We start from the raw sequence: 21,383 nt of genomic DNA, 5'->3' as shown, positions 1-21,383 counted from the left end.
AATTCAATGTTTTTACTTTGAAATGTGCAGTGCTCATATTTTCTTTATTAAAGGTGCAGTCTGTAAGAATGACAGCTAGTGGTCGAAATAGGTACTGCAGTCCAAATTCAAAATATCAGAGATCGTTGTTTCCCCCGCCCCCTCCTCCTCAGACTCGACGCTCACATGGGTAGCCAGTTTGAGGACACGCAACAGGAACGAGTGCAATTGACAATGAACGCCGAGGAGACTTACACTGTAAGTTGATGAGTTGATTTATCTGCGTTTTAATATGCTCTCGTTCATAGAGATTTTTAGATGGATACCGAGGCTTTTTAGGTCGTGTGGAATCTGCAATCTCTGACCCAGTTTGTTTGCTGGCTGCAATACGCTGTGTTTCCTGCCAACTGGCATCCCGGGGGTGTCAAAATACTATTGGGTGAAGTGGCAGTGGGCGGAGTCACACAGACCACAACAAAAACAGACATTCCGACACGGAACGCACATTTCAAAGTAACTGGCTGTAGAAGTGTTTTTCAGAGAAACGAGTATGTCAACTTAGCATGTTTCCTAAATATCTGCAAACATATTAAAGTTACATACAGCACCTTTAAATCATAGCCTTTTGAAGTTTAATAATCACATTAAGCCATATTGCGATTACTGTTTTTTGTCCCCAAACTTCTTCAAATTACATTTCTTATACCATTTCAGATATTTAAGACTTTTTATGGCCTTAGCTTTAATACAACTGATTTTACTCCGCTGGGACCGTGTCAAGTTCAATGTCAACTGTATTCCGTGTATCAGCACATACAGGGCTCTTTGAAGCTGTGAGGTTCTGCAGAGCTCCACAGCACGCCTCCAGAGTGGCTTCTTTCTGACTGAAGCGCAGCAGAGACAGGTACAGCTGCAGAGACTTCTGGTTGTACAACCAATTCACTCCTTCAGGCTTATCCATCTCCATGCCTGAGAAGCTGAGCGCCTAATCACAAAAAGAAGTGTGAATGTATTAAACACACCTTTTAAACTCTTAACAAATTGGTTCAGGCTAGTTAGTGTGGTTTGGGTCACTTCTACACACACACACAAAAAAAAAAAACTCTTTGGCTAAACATGATTCAATCATGGACAGTGGTTCCACATGATGGAACCATGTTATCTCAACTCAAATACTTCATGTTGGATGAAAATAAGCAAGTTCAGTAAACTCAATCAAAATTAGACACGTACAAATAACTTAATTCAATCGGTTCCAAATAACTTGAATCAATCGTGTCCAAATAACGTGATTCAATTGTGTCCAAATAACTTAAAGGGTTAGTTCACTTCTGTGTTGTACGTCACACGCATCACACACATGACCAGCGTCAGCCAATAGTGAGCCTACGTGTGACGTACAACACAGATGCGCTGCGCAGTCATACTACGTGAAAAGACTCGAGGCCCAGAGAGAAGGAAATTAATAGTGGAATAAAGTCGTTATTTTTGTTGTTTTTTTGCGCACAAAAAGTATTCTCGTCGCTTTATAAACTTAAGATTGAGCCACTGTAGTCACTTGGACTATATTAACGATGTCTTTAATACATTTTCTGGGCCAGCAAGTTATAATGCTATATATAGATCCAGCTCCCAGATTTAATCAAAATATCTTAATTTGTGTTCCGAAGATGAACGAAGGTCTTACGGGGTTGGAACAACATGAGGGTGAGTAATTACTGACAGAATTTTCATTTTTGGGTGAACTAACCCTTTAATTCAATCATGTGGAACCACTGTCCATGACTGAATCATATTCAACCAAAGAGTTATTTTTTTGAGTATACCAGCATATCTATGGCAATGACCAGAAAGTATTGCTGCTTGGAGGACTAGTTCACCCAAAACATATATTTTAGTCTGTTTCTTCTATGACTTTACAAAGCTTGAAAGTTCCAGAAGCCTAATATTTCTCCTTTTGTTTTACACAGAAAGTCAAACGCGTTTGTAATGTAATGAGTTTTCATTTTTGGGTGAACTAATCCTTAAAGTTCAGTCAGCATCCCATGACCAGCATTTAAATCATACTGCATGTTAGTTGTTTCATCAGGAACAGCTTGTACCTTTTGAGTCTTGGTTCTCTTGGGGTTGAAGATGCCCATTTTGGTTTTGTTCTCATGTGGGCTCACGTCAGGGCTAGATAACTCTGTGAAGTGTTCAGGAGCCTCTTTCTCCAGCTGGTAGCTCAGGTTATGGAGTATACAGACACAGTTTTCCACTGACTGCTCCCCGCATCACATAAACAGAGAACAAGGACACAAAGGTCAATTTTAGCTTGTTGCACTACATTTTTGGCAATATTCTGGAGTATTCTGGTTGAAGTTAAAATTCTATGAATATGCTTGACCCTACAAAGCCTGCTGTATCATAATTGATGTGCAAAAAAAAGGCCTATAGATTTTCAACATGATAAAAACTTTATTGTATTTTATTACATTCCTTCTATTATCTGATTGATAGTTTTCTTGATAGCAAGTAAAAGGCCTTTTAGTATAATTCAGTATAAAAACACATACATTTAGTGTAAAAACATCCCCCTTCAGATCATGGTTCACATGTCTTTTTGCTGTGAAAACCTTTCTGGTTTTTATTAAGTAAATATAAGAATAACTTTTAAATTGTTAGTAATAAAGAAGTAAACTTAAGGTGTTTCAGTCCAGTAATTGTCTTGAAATTCAAGAATTCAAGAACACCTTAAGTTTACTTCCTTTTTTAGAAAAAAATGTGTTAAAATGTATCAAATATGATCCGTCAGGCTTTTGAGGAAGGTTTATTTGTTCATCTCTCGATCATCATTGCATTGTTTTTCATTAAATGTTTTGCCCATCAATAAAAACTACAGAGCTTTGATCATAAAATTGCCTATTTTTGCTCAGTTTGGGCCACTGAATAAAACTAATGTGGATTTTTTTGTCCTCGAATATGAGCTCAATATTCTCCTATATCATACAATTTTAAAGAACCTTGTGCTTCCAACTTTGGGACATCGTTTTTGGTGTCCACATATTTTTCCACCTAGAGTAAGAGCTTGCAGATCATGCAGAAAAAAAAAAATGAAAGCATGATAACCTTATCATCTGGCTCTCCTCTATCCATCTGAGTCTCAATATACTTCACGAGAGAGTCGATAAGTCCCGTGCAGTTCCTCATAGATATCCTCTCATTTTCGCTGGCGCAGCTGAGGTTTCTGTGAGAATACAACCAAAACTTAGCATTAAAACAAACATTACTTTTCCAAATTATCCTTAGAAAACAAACAACACACTTGGTTATATGTGTGCCAGTCTGTGATGTCAGAGTTATCAGTCCAACCCAAGTAAACAAACATCTCGTGATATGCCTCTGATAAGAAGCAAGATAGGTAATACAACGTTGGTATGAAAACATGCATGGCACAACACGACAGCTCTGAGAAATCTGCTGTAGATTACCACAGATACATTTTAAGGCATCACACAGATGAAATCAACTGCAGGGGGTTTAGTGTTTCTAAGCCACTGCGCCCATGTGAGGAATTATTGTGAGTTAAAGTTAGCAGACTATGATTGTGCTGGAGGAGTGCTTCTATTATGGTTTTATGGATATTACCTTTCATGTAGTGTGTAATATAGCTGTTTGTGAATGTAAAAGGTCAGGGAAGTTTCAAAGATCAAAGTGCAAGATAAATGGAGTGATTGTCTCTCAAATGAAAGAGTCGATTCAGAACTGCCTGAAATGAGTCATTAGTAATTACAGTCTTACTTCCTGCCCAAATCTACATATGTTTGTAACTAATGTGCATAATGGCAGTCTATGGTCTTTATTGGCTGCCCGTGAACAATGTCTACTTTGACCCTCAAACACTGTAGCTGTAGCTGAGACTGGAAGAGTTTGGTTCATGTTGTTGACACGTCTAAAAGACGCTGTTTTCAGTGCTGCGGAAGCAAATCCACTTTACATGCACTTCCAAAGGACTCGCGCTTGAATGAAAAAGGTAAAACCGATGCAATTGTTACAGTTTGTATCACTGTTTATCAAGTGCTGAGGAAGATCCGGAGCTTAAATTCAGATATGGTAATTGGCATTTTGTTTCCGACACGTGCTGTAAGCGGTAGACCAATCACAACAGACTGGGACATCTGACCAATCAGAGCAGAGTAGACCAATCACAACAGACTGAGCCATCTGACCAATCAGAGCAGAGTAGACCAATAACAACAGACTGAGCCATCTGACCAATCAGAGCAGAGTTGACCAATCACAACAGACTGAGCCATCTGACCAATCAGAGGAGAGTAGACCAATCACAGCAGACTGGCCCATTTGACCAATCAGAGCAGACCAGACCAATCACAACAGACTGAGCCATCTGACCAATCAGAGCAGAGTAGACCAATAACAACAGACTGGCCCATTTGACCAATCAGAGCAGAGAAGACCAATCACAACAGACTGAGCCATCTGACCAATCAGAGCAGAGTAAACCAATCACAACAGACTGGTCTACTCTGCTCTGATTGGTCAAATGGGCCAATCACAACAGACTGAGCCATTTGACCAATCAGAGCAGAGTAGGCTGGTGGAAAGGAGGGGTTTTAGAGAGTCTGAATCCTTTATCAAACCGTTTTAGACGCTGAGAAAAGAGCTCATGCCAGAATGTATGAGAAATTGTAAGTATTTTTTAACTTGAAAGCATGTAAACATTTTAGGAGACACCAAAACAAAAATAGCAACCTTTATAATAGCTTAATAGAGGCACTTTAAAGCACTTAAAATATTCTATTCATCATCTGTTCGGATATCACATGCCCTTGGACTCAACAGTCAGTTTCTCTAGAGGACTCAGACAGTGCAACTCTCACCTGAAACAGCCGGTGGTGTTGTAGAAGACCTCGTCGTCAATGTGTTTGCTGGTGTTGCTGTCAGTCCAATTGTTGTATGGCACCACAATGCTTTCTGTAAGCAGAGGCAGGGCGTTCTTGATCAGCTCCGGCTTCAGCTTATCAGCCGAGGACAGATTCCACAACAAACCTGAACAGATCCGACACCAAAGGTCACGCTGTATCCTTCACAATGTTCTTTTTAAATAGCTTTTGATAAACACATTAATATCAAAACACAAAACCAAACCGCGTCACTTTCTTTCATGTTAACTATAAAGAACACCATTAACATACAATGTGATGAGGTGTTCTTTCTGTCCGTATTTTGAAACAAATTTTTGACTCAGTTGGAACATGTTTGGTGTTTTTTCTGAACAAATGCTTGAGCACAGGGACTATCCCTGATAGCCTAAAACAAGCTACTGTAACACCTCTTCTCAAGAAACCTTCACTTGATGATAGGGTTTTAATCATTTTCGACCTATCTCAACACTTCCTTTTATTACAAAAGCATTGGAGAAAACGGTTCTCATTCAACTCCAGTCTTTTCTTAGCTCAAATCAAATTCTTGAAACTTTCCAGTCTGGTTTTAAGCCTCTGCACAGCACTCAGTCTGCTTTATTAAGAGTTTCTAATGATATACTGTTAGCGACTGACTCTAGTGACTCTGTGATCCTAATACTGTTAGACCTAACCTCGGCTTTTGATACAGTTGATCATAAAATTCTCTTATCCCGACTAGAATATTTTGTGGGCATCCAGGGAACTGTCCTCAGTTGGTTTAAATCACACCTAACGATAGAAGTTTCTCTGTTAAACTGCGTAATTTTTCTTCCTCGCCTGCTCAACTCTCCTGTGGAGTGCCACAGGGTTCAATTCTCGCACCCATTCTTTTTCCACTGTATTTACTTCCTCTGGGCTCCATTTTCAGAGAGCATGGTGTTTCATTTCACTGCTATGCAGATGATACCCAAATTTATTTGCCTCTGAAACGCAACAAACATGCTGCTCTGAAATCTCTTTTTGCATGCCTAGATGAAGTGAAATTGTGGTTTTCTCAAAATTTCTTATTTCTGAATGAATCCAAAACCGAGGTTATAGTCTTTGGCCCCCGTGAAAACTTTAAGAGCAGTAACATTGACCTGGATTACCTTTCTCCTTCTACTTTATCATGCATTAAGAACTTAGGTGTTTTCTGGGATCAGAACCTCAAATTTGATAAACAAATAAATGCGGTGATTAGTTCTTGTTTTTTCCAGCTACATCTTCTCTCTAAGATCAAATCCTCTCTTTCTGAGAAAACCTTAGAGATTGCTATCCATGCGCTCATTACATCGCGGTTGGATTATTGCAACTCTCTCTACTATGGCATCTCCAAATACTCTATTGCTCGTCTCCAATTAGTACAGAATGCTGCTGCAAAGTTCCTCAAAAGAAAACGTAAATTTGATCATGTTTCTCCTATCTTAAAATCGCTGCATTGGCTACCTGTGCATTTTAGAATTGAGTTTCAAATTCTTCTCCTTGTTTTTAAATCCTTAAATAATCTGGCACCGAGCTATTTGTCCGAGCTTCTCTGTCCACACAATCCCACACAAAACCTGAGGTCTGGTGATGATAAGAGTCTTTTGTCCGTCCCCAGATCATGGTTAAAGAATAGAGGAGACAGAGCCTTTGCTATTGCCGGTCCTAGGCTGTGGAACAGCCTTCCGGTTTACATCAGAGCGGCTTTTAAATCTTCTCTTAAAACCTTTTTTTTTTCTTTAGCTTTTAATTCATTGTGAGTTTTTGTCATGAATGTGTGGTCGTTTGTCCTTGTTCTTCATCTTGTGTATTGTTCAGCACTTTGGTCAGCCTTGTTTGCTGTTTTTAAATGTGCTATATAAATAAATACAAACTTGAAACTTGAGGAGGTCATACAACAACAAATGACACACGACACATTAAAATGTTGAACTACAGGAAGGAGTCGAGTGAGAGTGGCACGTCTTACCAGTGAGTTGTTTCTGGGTTTCTGCAACGTTGGTGTTTCTGAACAACGTCAGAATGGCTTCTAGTCCTTCACATTTTTCCACCTCAATCTTGTTATTTTCGTCTTTAAAAACTATGTTGCGCAGTGCAGAGGCGGCTGTCTGTTGCAAGTGTAAATTGTCACTTTTCAGCAACTGAATCAGAGCAGGAATCCCTTCCAACCGCCAAACCTTTTAGTGATACCAAACAACACTTATTAGTAAATTATTTAAATAGCATTATTCTTAAGTACATTTAAGATGTATGGATAGACAGATATACACTGATCAGCCACAGCATTAAAACTGCCTGCCTAATATCATGTAGATCTCCCTCTTGCTGCCAAAACAGCTCTGAAATGTCGAGGCATGGACTCTACAAGAAGGTGTCCTGTGGTATTTGGCACCAATACATTAGCAGCAGATCCTTTTAAGCCCTGCAAGTTGCGAGGTGGAACCACCGTGGATCGGATTTGTAGGTCCACCACATCCTAAAGATGCTCAGTCAGATTGAGATCTGGGGAGTTTGGATTCAAAGGCAACACCTTGAACTCTTTGTCATGTTCCTCACACCATTACTGAACAAGTTTTGCAGTGTGGCAGGGTGCATTATCCTGCTGAAAGAGGCCATTTTCATAAGGGAACACCATTGCCATAAGGGATGTACTTGGTCTGAAACAACCTTTAGGTAGGTGGTACGTGTCAAAGTAACATACACACGAACCAGGAACCAGGGTTTCCCAGCAGAACATTTCCTAGAGCACAACACTGCCTCCGAAGCTCTGCATTCTTCCCATACTGCATCCTGTTGTCATCTTTTCCACCAAGTAAATGATGCAAAATCACCTGGCCATCCTCCTGATCTAAAAGAGAATTCTTCTATTGCTCCATGGTCTAGTTTTGACACTCACTTGCCCATTGTAGGCTCTTTCGGCAATGGACAGGGGTCATCATCTACCTTAAAATAGCTTGAATTTAACTATATACCCTAGCCTCATTTAGTATATGCTGTTCTATGAATATGCAAATTAGCCCCGCCTCCACTCACTCACAGCAGCTCAGAGATCCAAAGCGATTTCAAACCGTGTTTCTGAGATCACTTTCTTTGGTTCACTGCTGTTTTAAGGAGAAAATACTCAGCAATGGTGTTGACTTATGAATTTGCACATGGTTTGTCTTAAAGCATATTAAAAACACCACATAGACATATAAACAACATTAAAAGCTTGATTTTTAACACAGGGAGACAATGACTACATCATTTTATAGTTAAATGGCCCTGGGATTAAAAAATTGCAGTTTCAATGGGGAAATTTTTGTCCTTAAAGTCCTGAGAGTAACTATTTTGTGTACTTCGTGTAAAATAGATTTATTAAAGGAAATGGGGGTGAAATAGTAAAATTCCAATAAAAATACACTGTGCCAAAATGTATACAGTCGGCATTAACACAGGAAAAATGACCAAAAAACAAAACAAAACTGAAAAAGATAAAAATGTCCATAAGGATGCACAAGGGTTACATTTTTCATCAACATGAGCTACAGTAGCTGTGTGTGATCAGACCAGACGGGCTAGCCTTCACTCCCCACATGCATCAATGAGCCTTTGGCACCCATGACCCTGACACCAGTTTACTGGTTGTCATTCCTTGCATCACTTTTGATAAGTACTAACCAGTGCTAACCAGGAACACACCACACAAGACTTGCCGTTTTGGAGATGCTTTGAACCAGTTGTCTAGCCATCATTATTTGGCCCTTGTCAAAGTCACACAGATCTTTTCGCTTGCACTGTTTTCCTGCTTCGAACACATGAAATTCAAAAACTGACTGTTCACCTGCTCCTAAAATGTTGTGGCCGATCAAAATAGATAAGACAAACAGATAAATAGATCTTAGCATTTTATCAGAATAATCAACACATTAACTGACAAATTAGCCAATCATTTAATTCTGACTAAATTTAATTGTGACTAAAATCTTGGCACATGCAGCAGTTTCCTGACCTGTTCTTTGGCTCTTTCTTCTGTGAAGGTTTTGTGTTGTATGAATGAAGCTCCACGCAACTGTTCGCTCTCATCCGAGAGTGTCAGATACCTCACTGCTTCCTCCAGAGTAATATCAGGCAATTCTCCACTGGCACCATTCACACTGAACCATGGTTTTGAAATATGTAAGAGACACAAAATTAAAGTTAGGTCCTCTTTTTTTTTCTTTTTTTTTTTACAAATTAATTTTTTCCCCTCTTTTTCCCTAGAAGAAAATTTGGAAAAAGTTATTTTTAGGTGCACACTAGCAGACAGAGGATGCGAGATAATATTTTTGACTTTACAGTGCCTAGTACTATAGTTTACCTTATAATGCGCCTTATGGTCTCATGAATAATTGTAACTACAGTTATAATACATTATAATTCACCTTAAAGGCATACATAAAGGCTTTAATTAAACAGTTACCAAAATATCTTATATGAAATGTTTCTATCAAGCATCTAATGTGCTTTTGCATACTACATACTGTAGTACTTGGGACGCAGATGTTTTTGCCGAAATAAATTTCTTGCACACTCACCCTGTCTGTGATTGGCTGGAGGAAGGCTTGATGCTAATGAGCTGTGATCGGCTGGCGTTGATCTGCTGGTTATTCTCCAGCCTCATGGACTGGAACTTCTGGGTATTTCTGCCACCTGTCTTATTCCAGGCAAAGTCACTGGTCTTCATCCCATTGGATTGAGACTCCATATTCCAGCTCCTCTGAGACTCCCTCTGGGTCCGTTTTCTCACCGTGCTGCGCAAAGACAAGCTGCGACCAGTCTGGGCAAATAAAAAGCAATGATGAATAAAGTGCTAATAGATAAAAAAAAAAAACAGTAATACGATTCAATTATATTTATTATCAATATTTATGTTATTACAACTTGAGCTCAATCAGAAAATAATTATGACTCGTCCCTTAGTTTCTGCAACCAAATGCTTTAACTAGAAATGTTAAGCTTGTTTTTTTTTGGTCACACTTTATATTAGGTGTCTTTAACTACTATGTACTTACATTTAACAAAAAAAAAAAAAAAAAAAAAGAAAAAAAAAGTACAATGCACTTATTATGTTCTAAGGCAAAACACTTGTGCTGCTATTGATGTATCACAGACATATCACACACACACAAAAAGCAAGGACATAAGATGATGTATCAGTGGCCGATTGCTTATGTGTTTAAACCTCTTATAGCTACAGGAACATACCGCATACTATAACTGGCCTTTCTACACATGGGTAATCTATGGCCAGAAGGAAGAGATTATGTTTACAAATAGGCTAACTGTCAGTCTCTGTTGACAGCACTTGTAAACTCCAAGAAGTTGATCCAATGTAATCAGGAGATACTCCACCCTTTCAACCATCTCTTCATCTTAGTCGATTGTCGAGTTCACGCGCATATGTTTAGTACGTACGATCATGAGCCCGAACTCGACAATCAACTACTGTGGACTTCAACGGAAAACAGGATGTAAATACAGGTATGTGCGCTGGCTGAAATAACATCATTTTTATTAATATCTTTCACATCTACTGCAGTCAGATTCACCCGTGTTCACTCTGAAGGAATCACTCACATGGCTGTGCACTTGTAATGACACATCAAGGATGTTAAGAGGCTAAAAGCAGGTTTAAAACTTGCCCCATTGAAGTCAACAGGGTGCAAATTTTAAAAAGAGGATAACACGGTGTAGGCAACACCGATTTTTGTCGTTGTTCTCTGTATTGACAGCACTCCAAATTTACAAAAAAAATGAGCTCAATGTTAAAATTGACCGGAGTTCTCCTAGAGAAAGATATCATATAAATATGATATGCATATAATAGATATGCATATTAAAAGTAACGAGTAGTGGTAAATGGACTCTGACAGTCATTTGTGTAGAGAATATAAAGAAATGGGCTGAGTACGCACCCCTGGGGGGCGCCAGTATTGAGAATACTGGTTGGCGATAATACATTGTCCTCCTTTACCACTTGCGCTCTATTAGAAAGAATATTATAAATCCTATGTATTGGTGATGATGGAACTTGCAGACACTGTAGTTTCCTTATTATTACCTGATGACGCTGAATTGAATTAAAAACGCAGTAAATAAAATTAATTCTGACAAAATTGTCAGCGATTTCCAGATGTACTAAACAGTGCAATAGACAAGCCACTGCATCATCTGTATCTCTCTTCTGCAAATTGGAGACAATCTAAAAATGGTGTAACATATGGAAGCATAACGTTTTTGAATAATTTTCAACATTTCATTATGATAGGGGTTTATGATACAGGCCTGTAGTGACTTAACTCTGATTGAAGAGTTTTTTGGGGGAGAGGAATTACAATTGATGATTTCCAGATTTGACAGGTATTGTTGAAGTACAGATAGATCGAAGGAAGAGAGACTGAAGAATAGGGGTTAATTCCAGGACACAGTTTTTCAGGACCCAACCCGAAATTCCATCCGGCCCAAGAGCCTTATTCGGTTTGCACATACAGAGCTGGAAATAGACATCCTGCCTAGTTAGAAGGGACTTATAATCCAAATCTTGAAAAGGCAAAGAATCCAATAGGCTGTCACACTCTGCTGTAAAATCAGAGGTATCAAAATGGGAATAAAAATTATTAAGATTAATGGCAAAGGTGGTAGGATCCGATACACAAGTAGTCTGTTTAAAGGCTTGTCCAGTAAGAGTCCTGACTCACAGACAGACTTACTTGGAATTCCTATTTGCAAAGTCCTGCTCCAATTTGTTCTTATAAATCTTTTTAGCCTTAAAGATTTCATTTTTGATGTCCTGATTTATAATTGAATATGAATTGTTAGATGACCTGCTCTTGGTTATTGAAGCTCTGAGACTGGCAAGAGCCGCTTTGGTAACTGCAGTTTTCCTGTTTGATTGAGGTAATATAAAATCAATGATTTACTGGACATTTGAACATACACACGTTTCATATCCTTGGCGTATTGTGTTTCACTGGCAACTGCACACTAACATCCCTCAGGTAAAGAGAAACTTAATCATTAACTTTAACCCTCAAATATACAATCTGTTGATTTACAGTATCAATATCCAGGAATTGTGAAATAGTTCCTTTTCAAAATTAAACAAGACAGAACAAAACATAGATGAAACACAAAGGGCACAATCAAATTGCTCCTCAATTACCTTGTTTACATAAACATCATTGTTCCATAAAGATCTATACTCTGGCTAAAAAATGTATTACTTAGCAAAGAAAAGTGCAATTTAGCTTTTTGACAAAGAATTCAGATCAATATACTGTAGGTTTATGCCAGTTATCTTATTTGAATATCTAGAAATCTGAATATGAGCTTAACTGGCTTAGAGTAATCATGAAAAAATGTTTACATGATGCATTTTTTTTTTTTTTTCACAATCGCTAGGACACATTTCTCAATACTTTTCAAAACTCTTCACACAGTTCTCCTAACCAACTTTCAACTTAATTTTGCATCCAAAATGCACTAAAGCTACAAAAAAAACACTTCATGTCTCAAATCAAGTCATTCTTCCTGAACACTAGCACCGTTTTGTCAACCAACACACATTTGTCACTCATAAAACAACAATCTAAAACACACTAACAACAGGAGCATTACACAATATGGTCTTTAGTAAAATGTCTTCACAAATGAAGAATGACACTCTCTATTGCTTATAATTCATTCAAAATGCTAAAACCTTTTTCTACATATACTAACCCCTGGTTTCACAGACAGGGCTTAAGACTAGTCCTAGACTAAAATGTAAGTCTGAGCTGTTTCCACTGAAATAAACTTGCACTGACTGATCTTAAAAATATATCAGTGCCTTTTTAGTTTTAAGATGCACATCGGTAATGTTTTTTTCTAAGCATGTTTATAAAAATTACTTAAATGTCCTAATTGATCTATGGTCTAATCCTGGCTTAAGCCCTGTCTGTGAAACCGGGCCTAACTCTATCAAAACAGCAAACCCGACTCAAAATGTAAACATTCTGTCAAAGCACTATACCCAACATGAACACATAATCAATCATAGCCCACTGACTGTCAAAATGCTAAATAACAGTTGATGGCATTATGAAAACTGCATTACTTGTCATGTTTGTACCTGCTGACAATATGAAATCCATTGTTTTTATCATTCAGTTTCCTTTTACTTTAAGTTTTGGTTGAGTGCTGACACTTGGTTGTGTCACTTGGTTTGGTTGGTTGTGTGCATTCTTGGCAACGTATCTAAAAGTGAATGAGTCATTACTTTATTCAATGTACAGTAGAAAAAAAATAGAAAGTAAGAGAATCAGCTTCATCTAATAGTTTGTATAGTATTTCCTTTCGCAGATTCAGAATATATTTCAATATGGTATTGCTTTAGCAACTTGTTGTCATTTTCAGTTTTGTATTATGTTAGGTTTTGAACTTAAGTTTAACAGTTTTGAAAAGAGTATGTACACATGTAAATTGGCCTGTTGGTACACTGAGGTTTGGTGGTGTTTGTGTCAAAGACAAGTGAGAAATTTATTCACGTAATGTAAAAGATGTAATCATTGAATTTCGTGCCAAAGCAATGATAAATGATCCACAGTTTAGCTCACATAGACTGCTGTTGTGCTCACTGTGTGAAGAGTTTAAAAAAAGTGACCTAAGTATTGAGAAATGTGTCAAGAGATTTTTTTACAGAAAAACTGTAAAATAAGAATATTCTTGTTCATGTACTGTACACGTTTTTAATATGAATGAAAGTTTATAAGAAGTTATGACACATTTATCGTGAATGCACGAATCCATTTCACAACAAACTTTTGAGTCTGTAGCCGCGTGTCCATTACCCTTCAAATTGAGCAAATTGAAATTGCGAATTGAAAATACGCCCAATGGAAACCAGTCAATTTAGAAAAAACTCCCATATATCGCAAAACAGTTTTTACGCTTGCTTGAGGTGTTTTTTCAGGCAATACGAAGAAGGAATATTTCGCACAACTGCAATGGAAACAATGCAATTTTATTTGCATTTACAGGTCACCTGGTGTACGTAAAAGTCAGTATATTTGGACAGAAGACGAGACGAGATCTTCATTAAACTCATAAAAGACAATATATAAATTGGATATCACCAAGTTTCCTTCCATTAAAAATAATGTACAGTACGTAAACCTCCCAACATCCATTGGCGTAATTGGTGGGATGACTTATCGCGAGAGGAAAAAAATGACGTTTTAGTTGCATAACATCGGTTAATGGAAACACTGAAAAATCTTTTTCTTTTTTTTCTTTTTTTTTTAACAACCACCCTAATATTAGAAAATAACATTTTACTTCTGTTTGAAAAAAAAAAAAAAAAAGATTAAAAAATACAGAATTAAATAATTTGGAGTAAAAAGGCACGACTCTTGCACAGTGTATACATTGAAAACACAGTATAAAGCAGGTATGGGACCATCTTAAAAAAATAGACCTGGGGTGGGGGAATGGGGAGTTTAGGGCAAGGAAAAAAAAATAAAAAATTGTATGACCAAGCATGGAATATACACCATCTCTGGGCTAAACCAGACTGAACACTAAAAATAATGCAACATGCATTTTTTTCCTCTTTTTCCTTTCTTTTTTAGACAGTACTTGTGTTGTAGGATTTTAACATTCTTCATTTATCAGAACACTTTTACCAAATCATCATATCACAATAGTTTTTATCGACATTTAGAAAATATCGCAAAAGTTTTGTGCAAATCTGTAATGCAAACGCGGCTTTTGATGGCTTTGAAAGACAAAACCTTTTTATGCTTTCATATTTCAATACAAATTTATTCAATATGTGGGCATCTAAGTGTACGTTTACACGACTGTACTAAAAACTTTGCGTTTTCCGCGTGCAGACTACAACGTTGTCAAAGTGATCCCAGTTTACACGGATCCATGAAAACGGTTAAAAACGCTGTATTATTCATGCCAGGCCAGTAGATGGCGATGTCACTTTGTAAAGAAACACTACACACCTATAGACTGAACAATACACATGTGCATGACGTCACCATTTGCACAAGATCAACTATTTGTAGTTTACATGGAGACACATGGTATCATTTTCAAAAACGTGCACTTTGAACCTCGTTTCTGGCCCCGAAAACACTGTTAAATGAACAGTGCAAATGAACAGCCAGAATATATAAATAGCCCCATAAACTGAAAAATCTCACACCATTCCCACCACTCTTATCTGGGAAGAAACAACAGCCGGTCTGATCAAAGTTAAACTACAAAATGCTATGAAGTCATAATAAATGGCCCTGGTTCAGATTGCATCTTGTATCTTGCAATAATAACAAACTATCATCTCTTTTTTGAAGCTGCCGTTTCGTGCAGAACAATGGAGTGTAATAAAACATAGTAACCCTCCCTCCTCCCTCCTCACAGCTAATGCCAAGCACAGAGAGACAGAGCATATTATCAGGCATCACACTAAAGTTTCAGCATAAACAAAACACTCTTGGATTAAGAATACACACACAGGGAACAAAACTCTTCCACAGCCCTTATTGTTTTAATAACCTATTTCAAGTGAACAATGCAGGAGACTGCTGAGTTCAGAGTGTGCTAATCCACAAACACTCCGCGTGAATTATCTACTGAAAATGACAGACAGTACTAAAAGTGTGAATATCACAGATACAAGTTGATCATGCTTGTGTCATATTACAGTCTAAAATGAAAAGAAAAAAAAATATATACAAATTATATATGCATGAATACAAATGAAAAAGTCTTTTATTAGTACGATTCGAATACGTAATTTTTTTCAGAGTGAACATATTTTCATGGCGTGCAATCAATAGAACAAATGATCATTACTATAATGCAAAGGTAATCTCATTCTCATTACTGTAATACAGTATATCTGGATGTTTTACTAGTTTGTATGCAATTCTTCATCATGAATCATGTTTTTTTTACATTGTCATTACTGTAATATATTGGTCCAGAAACAATTCATTTAGTTAATAATGTCTAAAATTCAAATAATATTTACTTTTTTAATCTTTTTCCACAATAGAATGATTACAATGGTGTGTGTGTGTGTGTGTGTGTGTGTGTGTGTGTGTGTGTGTGTGTGTGTGTGTGTGTGTGTGTAGACAGTATATGTATATATATAAGCGCGTCATTTCGATGCGGAAGCATCATCGTTTCGCTCACCAGCAGTTGAGAGAGAACACGCGCAGTCTGGACAGTCTGTGTGTGTGTATGTGTATATACAGTATATATGTGTGTGTATGTGTGAGTGTCTGTCTGTGTGGGTGTGCATATGCATGTGTGTGTGTGTGTGTAGACAGTATATATGTGTGTGTATGTGTGAGTGTCTGTGTGTGTGCGTGTGTGTCTGTGCATGTATGTGTCTGTGCGTGTGTGTGAATGTGTATGTGCGTGCGTGTGTCTGTGCGTGTCTGTGCGTGTGTGTCTGTGCATGTGCGTGTGTCTGTGTGGGTGTGCATATGCATGTGTGTGTGTGTAGACAGTATATATGTGTGTGTATGTGTGAGTGTCTGTGTGTGTGCGTGTGTGTCTGTGCATGTGTGTGCGTGCGTGTGTCTGTGTGTGTGTGTCTGTGCGTGTGTGTGAATGTGTCTGTGCGTGCGTGTGTCTGTGCGTGAATGTGTCTGTGCGTGCGTGTGTCTGTGCGTGTGTGTGAATGTGTCTGTGCGTGCGTGTGAATGTGTCTGTGCGTGTGTGTCTGTGCACGTGCGTGTGTGTGCATGTGTCTGTGCGTGGGTGTGTGTGTGCATGTGTGTGTGTGTGTGTAGACAGTATATATGTGTGTGTATGTGTGAGTGTCTGTGTGTGTGCGTGCGTGTGTCTGTGTGTGTGTGTCTGTGCGTGTGTGTGAATGTGTCTGTGCGTGTGTCTGTGCGTGTGTGTGTGTGTGCATGTGGGTGTGCATATGCATGTGTGTGTGTGTGTCTGTGCGTGCGTGTGTCTGTGCGTGTGTGTGAATGTGTCTGTGCGTGTGTGTGAATGTGTCTGTGCGTGTGTGTCTGTGCATGTGCGTGTGTGTGCATATGCATGTGTGTGTGTGTGTGCGCGCGTGCATGCGTGAGTGTCTGTGGTGTGCATTTGTGTGTGTGTCCTGGTAAACCCAACATTATGAGGACAAAAAGGCTGGGACATGTATACAGTACTTGATTTCGTGACAACAACGACTGCAAAAAGCTTGAAAATGTCATGCACACAAAGCTCTGTTAATATTTAATATTCAACAATATTACTGATCTGACTGTACTGACGCTGTTGAATGAGAACAGAACTGAGCTGGACGATGACATCATTTTCTGCAGAACTGCTTTACAGATGAAATGAACTAATTTAATAATTGATGATTATTAAAATGAACCTGAATCAACACTGAACAGACTTCAGTCGAAATGCATTCTTTTCCTGCCAACACTTGTAAAGCTGCTTTGAAACAATCTGTATTGTATAAAGCGCTATAGAAATAAAAGTTACGACTAATAAATTGTTTATTTGCATTTTTATTCATTTTAAAAAATGTAAGCTAATTTGAAGCTAATAATCTACAACATTGTTTTATTAATTCACACTATGCATCAAACACTGCCAACACCACTACTTTATCATATATATATATATATAAAATGTCCATCTGACAAAATGATTCTTTTCTAATTTAGTAATATATTACTATGAGTAAATTGGACAAGTTGCTGAGGTTACATGGAGAAGAAGGAGAAGTTGTCAGTTGTGAAAATATGCACAACCTCTATAAACCGTATCTCTGTCAATGAAACTTTAAATAGGCAACAATCATAAATCACTTCTGTCAAGCTGTACAGTATATGTACAGTAAATCATGCAGTTTTAGTGTGTGAAGTCCTTACCGCTCTCTGGCTTGTCATCATGCTGGATTCGGAGAATTGGAAGGACGTGCCGTTCAGTTTTCCAGGCGAGAACTGGAATTTCGGCTCACTGAACTCTGTCGTTGATGCCGGAGCTGCAGAAGGTGCAGACAAAACACAACACGGACACTTTAGGAAATGCACACAGTTAAACATGTACAAAAAACACATTTCAAAAGTGTCACATATAATTTGAGAGAATAGTTTCTCTAAAAAGATACGTTATTATTTGTACTAACCCTTTATTATAACTTTCATTAAAAAAAAAAAATAATAATAATAAATAAATCACAAACACTATTACGGTTGACTACATATTAATTGAGATACTACATGTTAATTTGAAAAATTATTTTGTTACATGAAGGGATAATTAAATGTATGTGAAAACGTAAAAGAAATGGTGACCACTTTAAATGCACACTTTTCTCTTGAATATTATTGATAACATTTTACATTAAGTTCCCATTTGTTAACATTAGTTAATGCATTAACTAACAATTTTTTTTAATATTATATATTATATAATTATATATTATATATAATATCAACAGATTTTAACAACTTTTAATTTTAATGATGCATTAGTAAATGTTGAAATTAACAATGAATATCATTGTTAGTTCATGTTAACTAATGTTTACAAATGCGACCTTACTGTAAAGTGTTACCATATTAAAAAACTTGATGCAAAAAGGTTCATTTTATAGTTTGTCAGCAACCCTCATTCAAATATTAAATACTTTAAAATATAAAAAAATAATTAAACTTTACATTCACATATATACATGCATTTTATATATATATATTAAAACAGCACAAACCCTTGAGATATTAAAAGCAAATTAATGCAAATCAGCAAACTTCTGCTCTAGACAGTGCGTCACATCTAAACACTGGGTGGATCCCAATATTATGTCTGCGCTTCAAAGCCTATAAGCTGCCTATTTAGACAGCATTGTGGACATCATGTGACGTTACAGTATATTCTTGGCTAACGGCTGCTGTGCTTTCAGCAATTTTTACAGTTGCAGTTGTAAGATTTATAACAACTGCATGGTGTCTGTACACTGTGACACACAGACACAGAATAATCATTGTGTCGGAAGTTACAGTAATCTCTTACAGATTAACTGTAACAGTGCAATGTCCACATCACAGACTACTAAGTTCCCAGCATGCACTGTGGCATGCATAAATTATGCGGTTGCATGTTTTAATATTGTGAAAAAGTGTTAAATTGTAAATAGAATGTTTTACTTTAAAGTTCATTTAATAATATTCTATCAAGCTTTATGGAAGTACACTTGACTAACATACTAAAGCACGTAAAGAACTTGATTGTAATTTTAACTGTACTGTGATATTTGATATTAAATTTAAAGGTATTTGAAATGTAGCCTACTAAACGGCAACTTTAAATTGTGTAATTACAATTATATTTAAATACAAGACTTGACATACAAGTTTCAGTAGAAATGGAGGTAAAGTACATTTTAGTTTACCATAATTTCTCAGTACATTCAGCAATAACTTTAACCATATTTCAATAGAAGTAATTATGATATGACGTATAAAGGTGAACTCAATTCTGACTAAATGCATTTGATATAAATCTAAACTAAAAGACATTTTCATTTAATTGTAAATGACACGCAATAAGTGTCTGAAAACATTACATCGAGTTCTTACTATATAAGTATATTCTTTTAACGTACTTTATACGTTGCTTATATGCTTGCAGTCAAATACAACATTAATCAATCTTGATTTTAAAAAACAAATTACTACACTACTATCCCACAATAGATGAAATGGCTATTTTTGCAGTAATTTGTTAAGACTTCACAGTATATATTCCCTAATTGTAAGAACTAATATTTAATGTTACAGTGCGACATACTGCAGCATTTTGGGAAAAATGTGCCTATGGGCATCAGACCCAGAAATACTGTATGGGTATAGGCTTCTATCTCAGAAGATTTTGAGACACACCCCTGTCAAAGAATTGTGTTTGTGATATTAATTACAAATGAATGCAGCTTTGCCTCAAAGACCTGCTTCAACTTGCTTATGAATTTGGGGTTTTTTTATCCGGTAAAAAAAACCCTAATTTTATTTCTTTTTGCATGGGCCTTTATTATTATTTTTTTTTTTTTAGATCTACCTACTCCCAAAAGTTGAGATGACTATACATTTTGTCAAACACACTGGAAAAATCAACTGGTCAAACACAGTAATTTCTTTTCTCAGTTCTTTAAAATTCTAGTAAAATTATTTTCTTTTCTCAGTAATTTTCACAGTAATACGATACTGACAAACAAACCTGCAGGTTAGCTAGTGAAGATTATTAAAGCTGTGAGCTTTGTTTCATCTTGTCTTTGGCTTTCTTTATGCATTTGTGCATATAAACAGCACACTTACTTGTTGGCGACGGGAGGGAGGAACTCTTGACCATCTTCGACTTGCTTCTCTTGATGCTTTTCACCTGCTCCAGCACGCGCTGCTGTCCCGTGCGCTCTTTTTTGTCGGACGGCAGGACCAGCGAGGTGTCCTCGGTCGACAAGGGGACCATAGCCGAGCGAATCGGTTCGGCAGCCATCGCTGCTTCAGTGCTTCTGCTCGCACCTTCGGTTAAACCCCACAGGCTGTCTGTCTTCCTACAACACGGACACCTGTGTGGCTGCGTCGACTGACAGAGAGTCCGTGCACCTCTGTGGGGAACCACACCTGGGCCACGCCCACTGGAGCTGTCGAGCCGCTGGCCAATCACAGGCCCACATTCACTTTTAAAACCTGTCAATCATCTGTAACCCTGTTAATAGTGCCGTTGTAGTTCACACGCATCACATCTATCTATCTATCTATCTATCTATCTATCTATCTATCTATAAACCAAACATTATTCAGACACCAGATAATTATTTGTGATATATATATTTTTTTACTATTCGGAACAGGACACTAGTTCATTTATGTAAGTGAGGATAGTAAAATAAAGTAAACTGTGACATATTATACCCAAACATTCTTCATACAGTGGACTACCAGTAATATTTGTAAAAATTTGGGACCAAAAATTATTCAGACACTTTGACCCGTCCATGTTTTGCTTTAAAAGCATCTTTTCTAGGGCTGTCAAAAGATTAATCGCGATTAATCGCATCCAAAATAAAAGTTTGTGTTTACATAATGTATGTGTGTGTACTGTGTATAATTATTTTGTATATATAAATACACACACATGCATGTATATATTTAAGAAATATTTGCATACATATACTGTATATATATATATATAGTTTATATTATATATAAATATTTTTTTATACATAAATAACACATTTTTCTTAAATATATACATGCATGTGTGTGTATTTATATATACAAATTTAATTATACACAGTACACACACATATATTATTAAAAACAAACTTTTATTTTGGATGCGATTAATCACGATTAATCTTTTGACAGCCCTAATTTTTTCTTTAATTGCTAATGCAACCTTTTTACACCACAGACTGAACAAAAATAAGCTTTGCTTGGTAATTGG

General features: G+C 37.1%; 1 protein-coding gene across 1 annotated transcript in view; it reads right to left on the bottom strand.

Annotated features, from left to right (window-relative positions):
* The window catches only part of pkp1a (plakophilin 1a), a 42,518-nt gene extending 21,958 nt beyond the window's left edge, over window positions 1-20,560 (bottom strand). Inside the window, exons 1-9 of the mRNA XM_079848577.1 lie at window positions 20,252-20,560; window positions 17,810-17,922; window positions 9,461-9,702; window positions 8,896-9,040; window positions 6,874-7,081; window positions 4,860-5,028; window positions 3,088-3,205; window positions 2,082-2,240; window positions 797-964 (exon numbers count right to left, since the gene is read on the bottom strand). Coding sequence (XP_079704703.1) covers window positions 797-964; window positions 2,082-2,240; window positions 3,088-3,205; window positions 4,860-5,028; window positions 6,874-7,081; window positions 8,896-9,040; window positions 9,461-9,702; window positions 17,810-17,922; window positions 20,252-20,429 — 1,500 coding nt within the window. The 5' untranslated portion in view covers window positions 20,430-20,560. The remainder of the gene's footprint in view (window positions 1-796; window positions 965-2,081; window positions 2,241-3,087; window positions 3,206-4,859; window positions 5,029-6,873; window positions 7,082-8,895; window positions 9,041-9,460; window positions 9,703-17,809; window positions 17,923-20,251) is intronic.
* Window positions 20,561-21,383: the final 823 nt, after the last annotated feature.

This window comes from Squalius cephalus (assembly GCF_949319135.1).
Source record: "Squalius cephalus genome assembly, chromosome: 18".
NCBI lineage: Eukaryota > Metazoa > Chordata > Actinopteri > Cypriniformes > Leuciscidae > Squalius > Squalius cephalus.
This window is presented reverse-complemented; position numbering and strand designations above follow the sequence as displayed.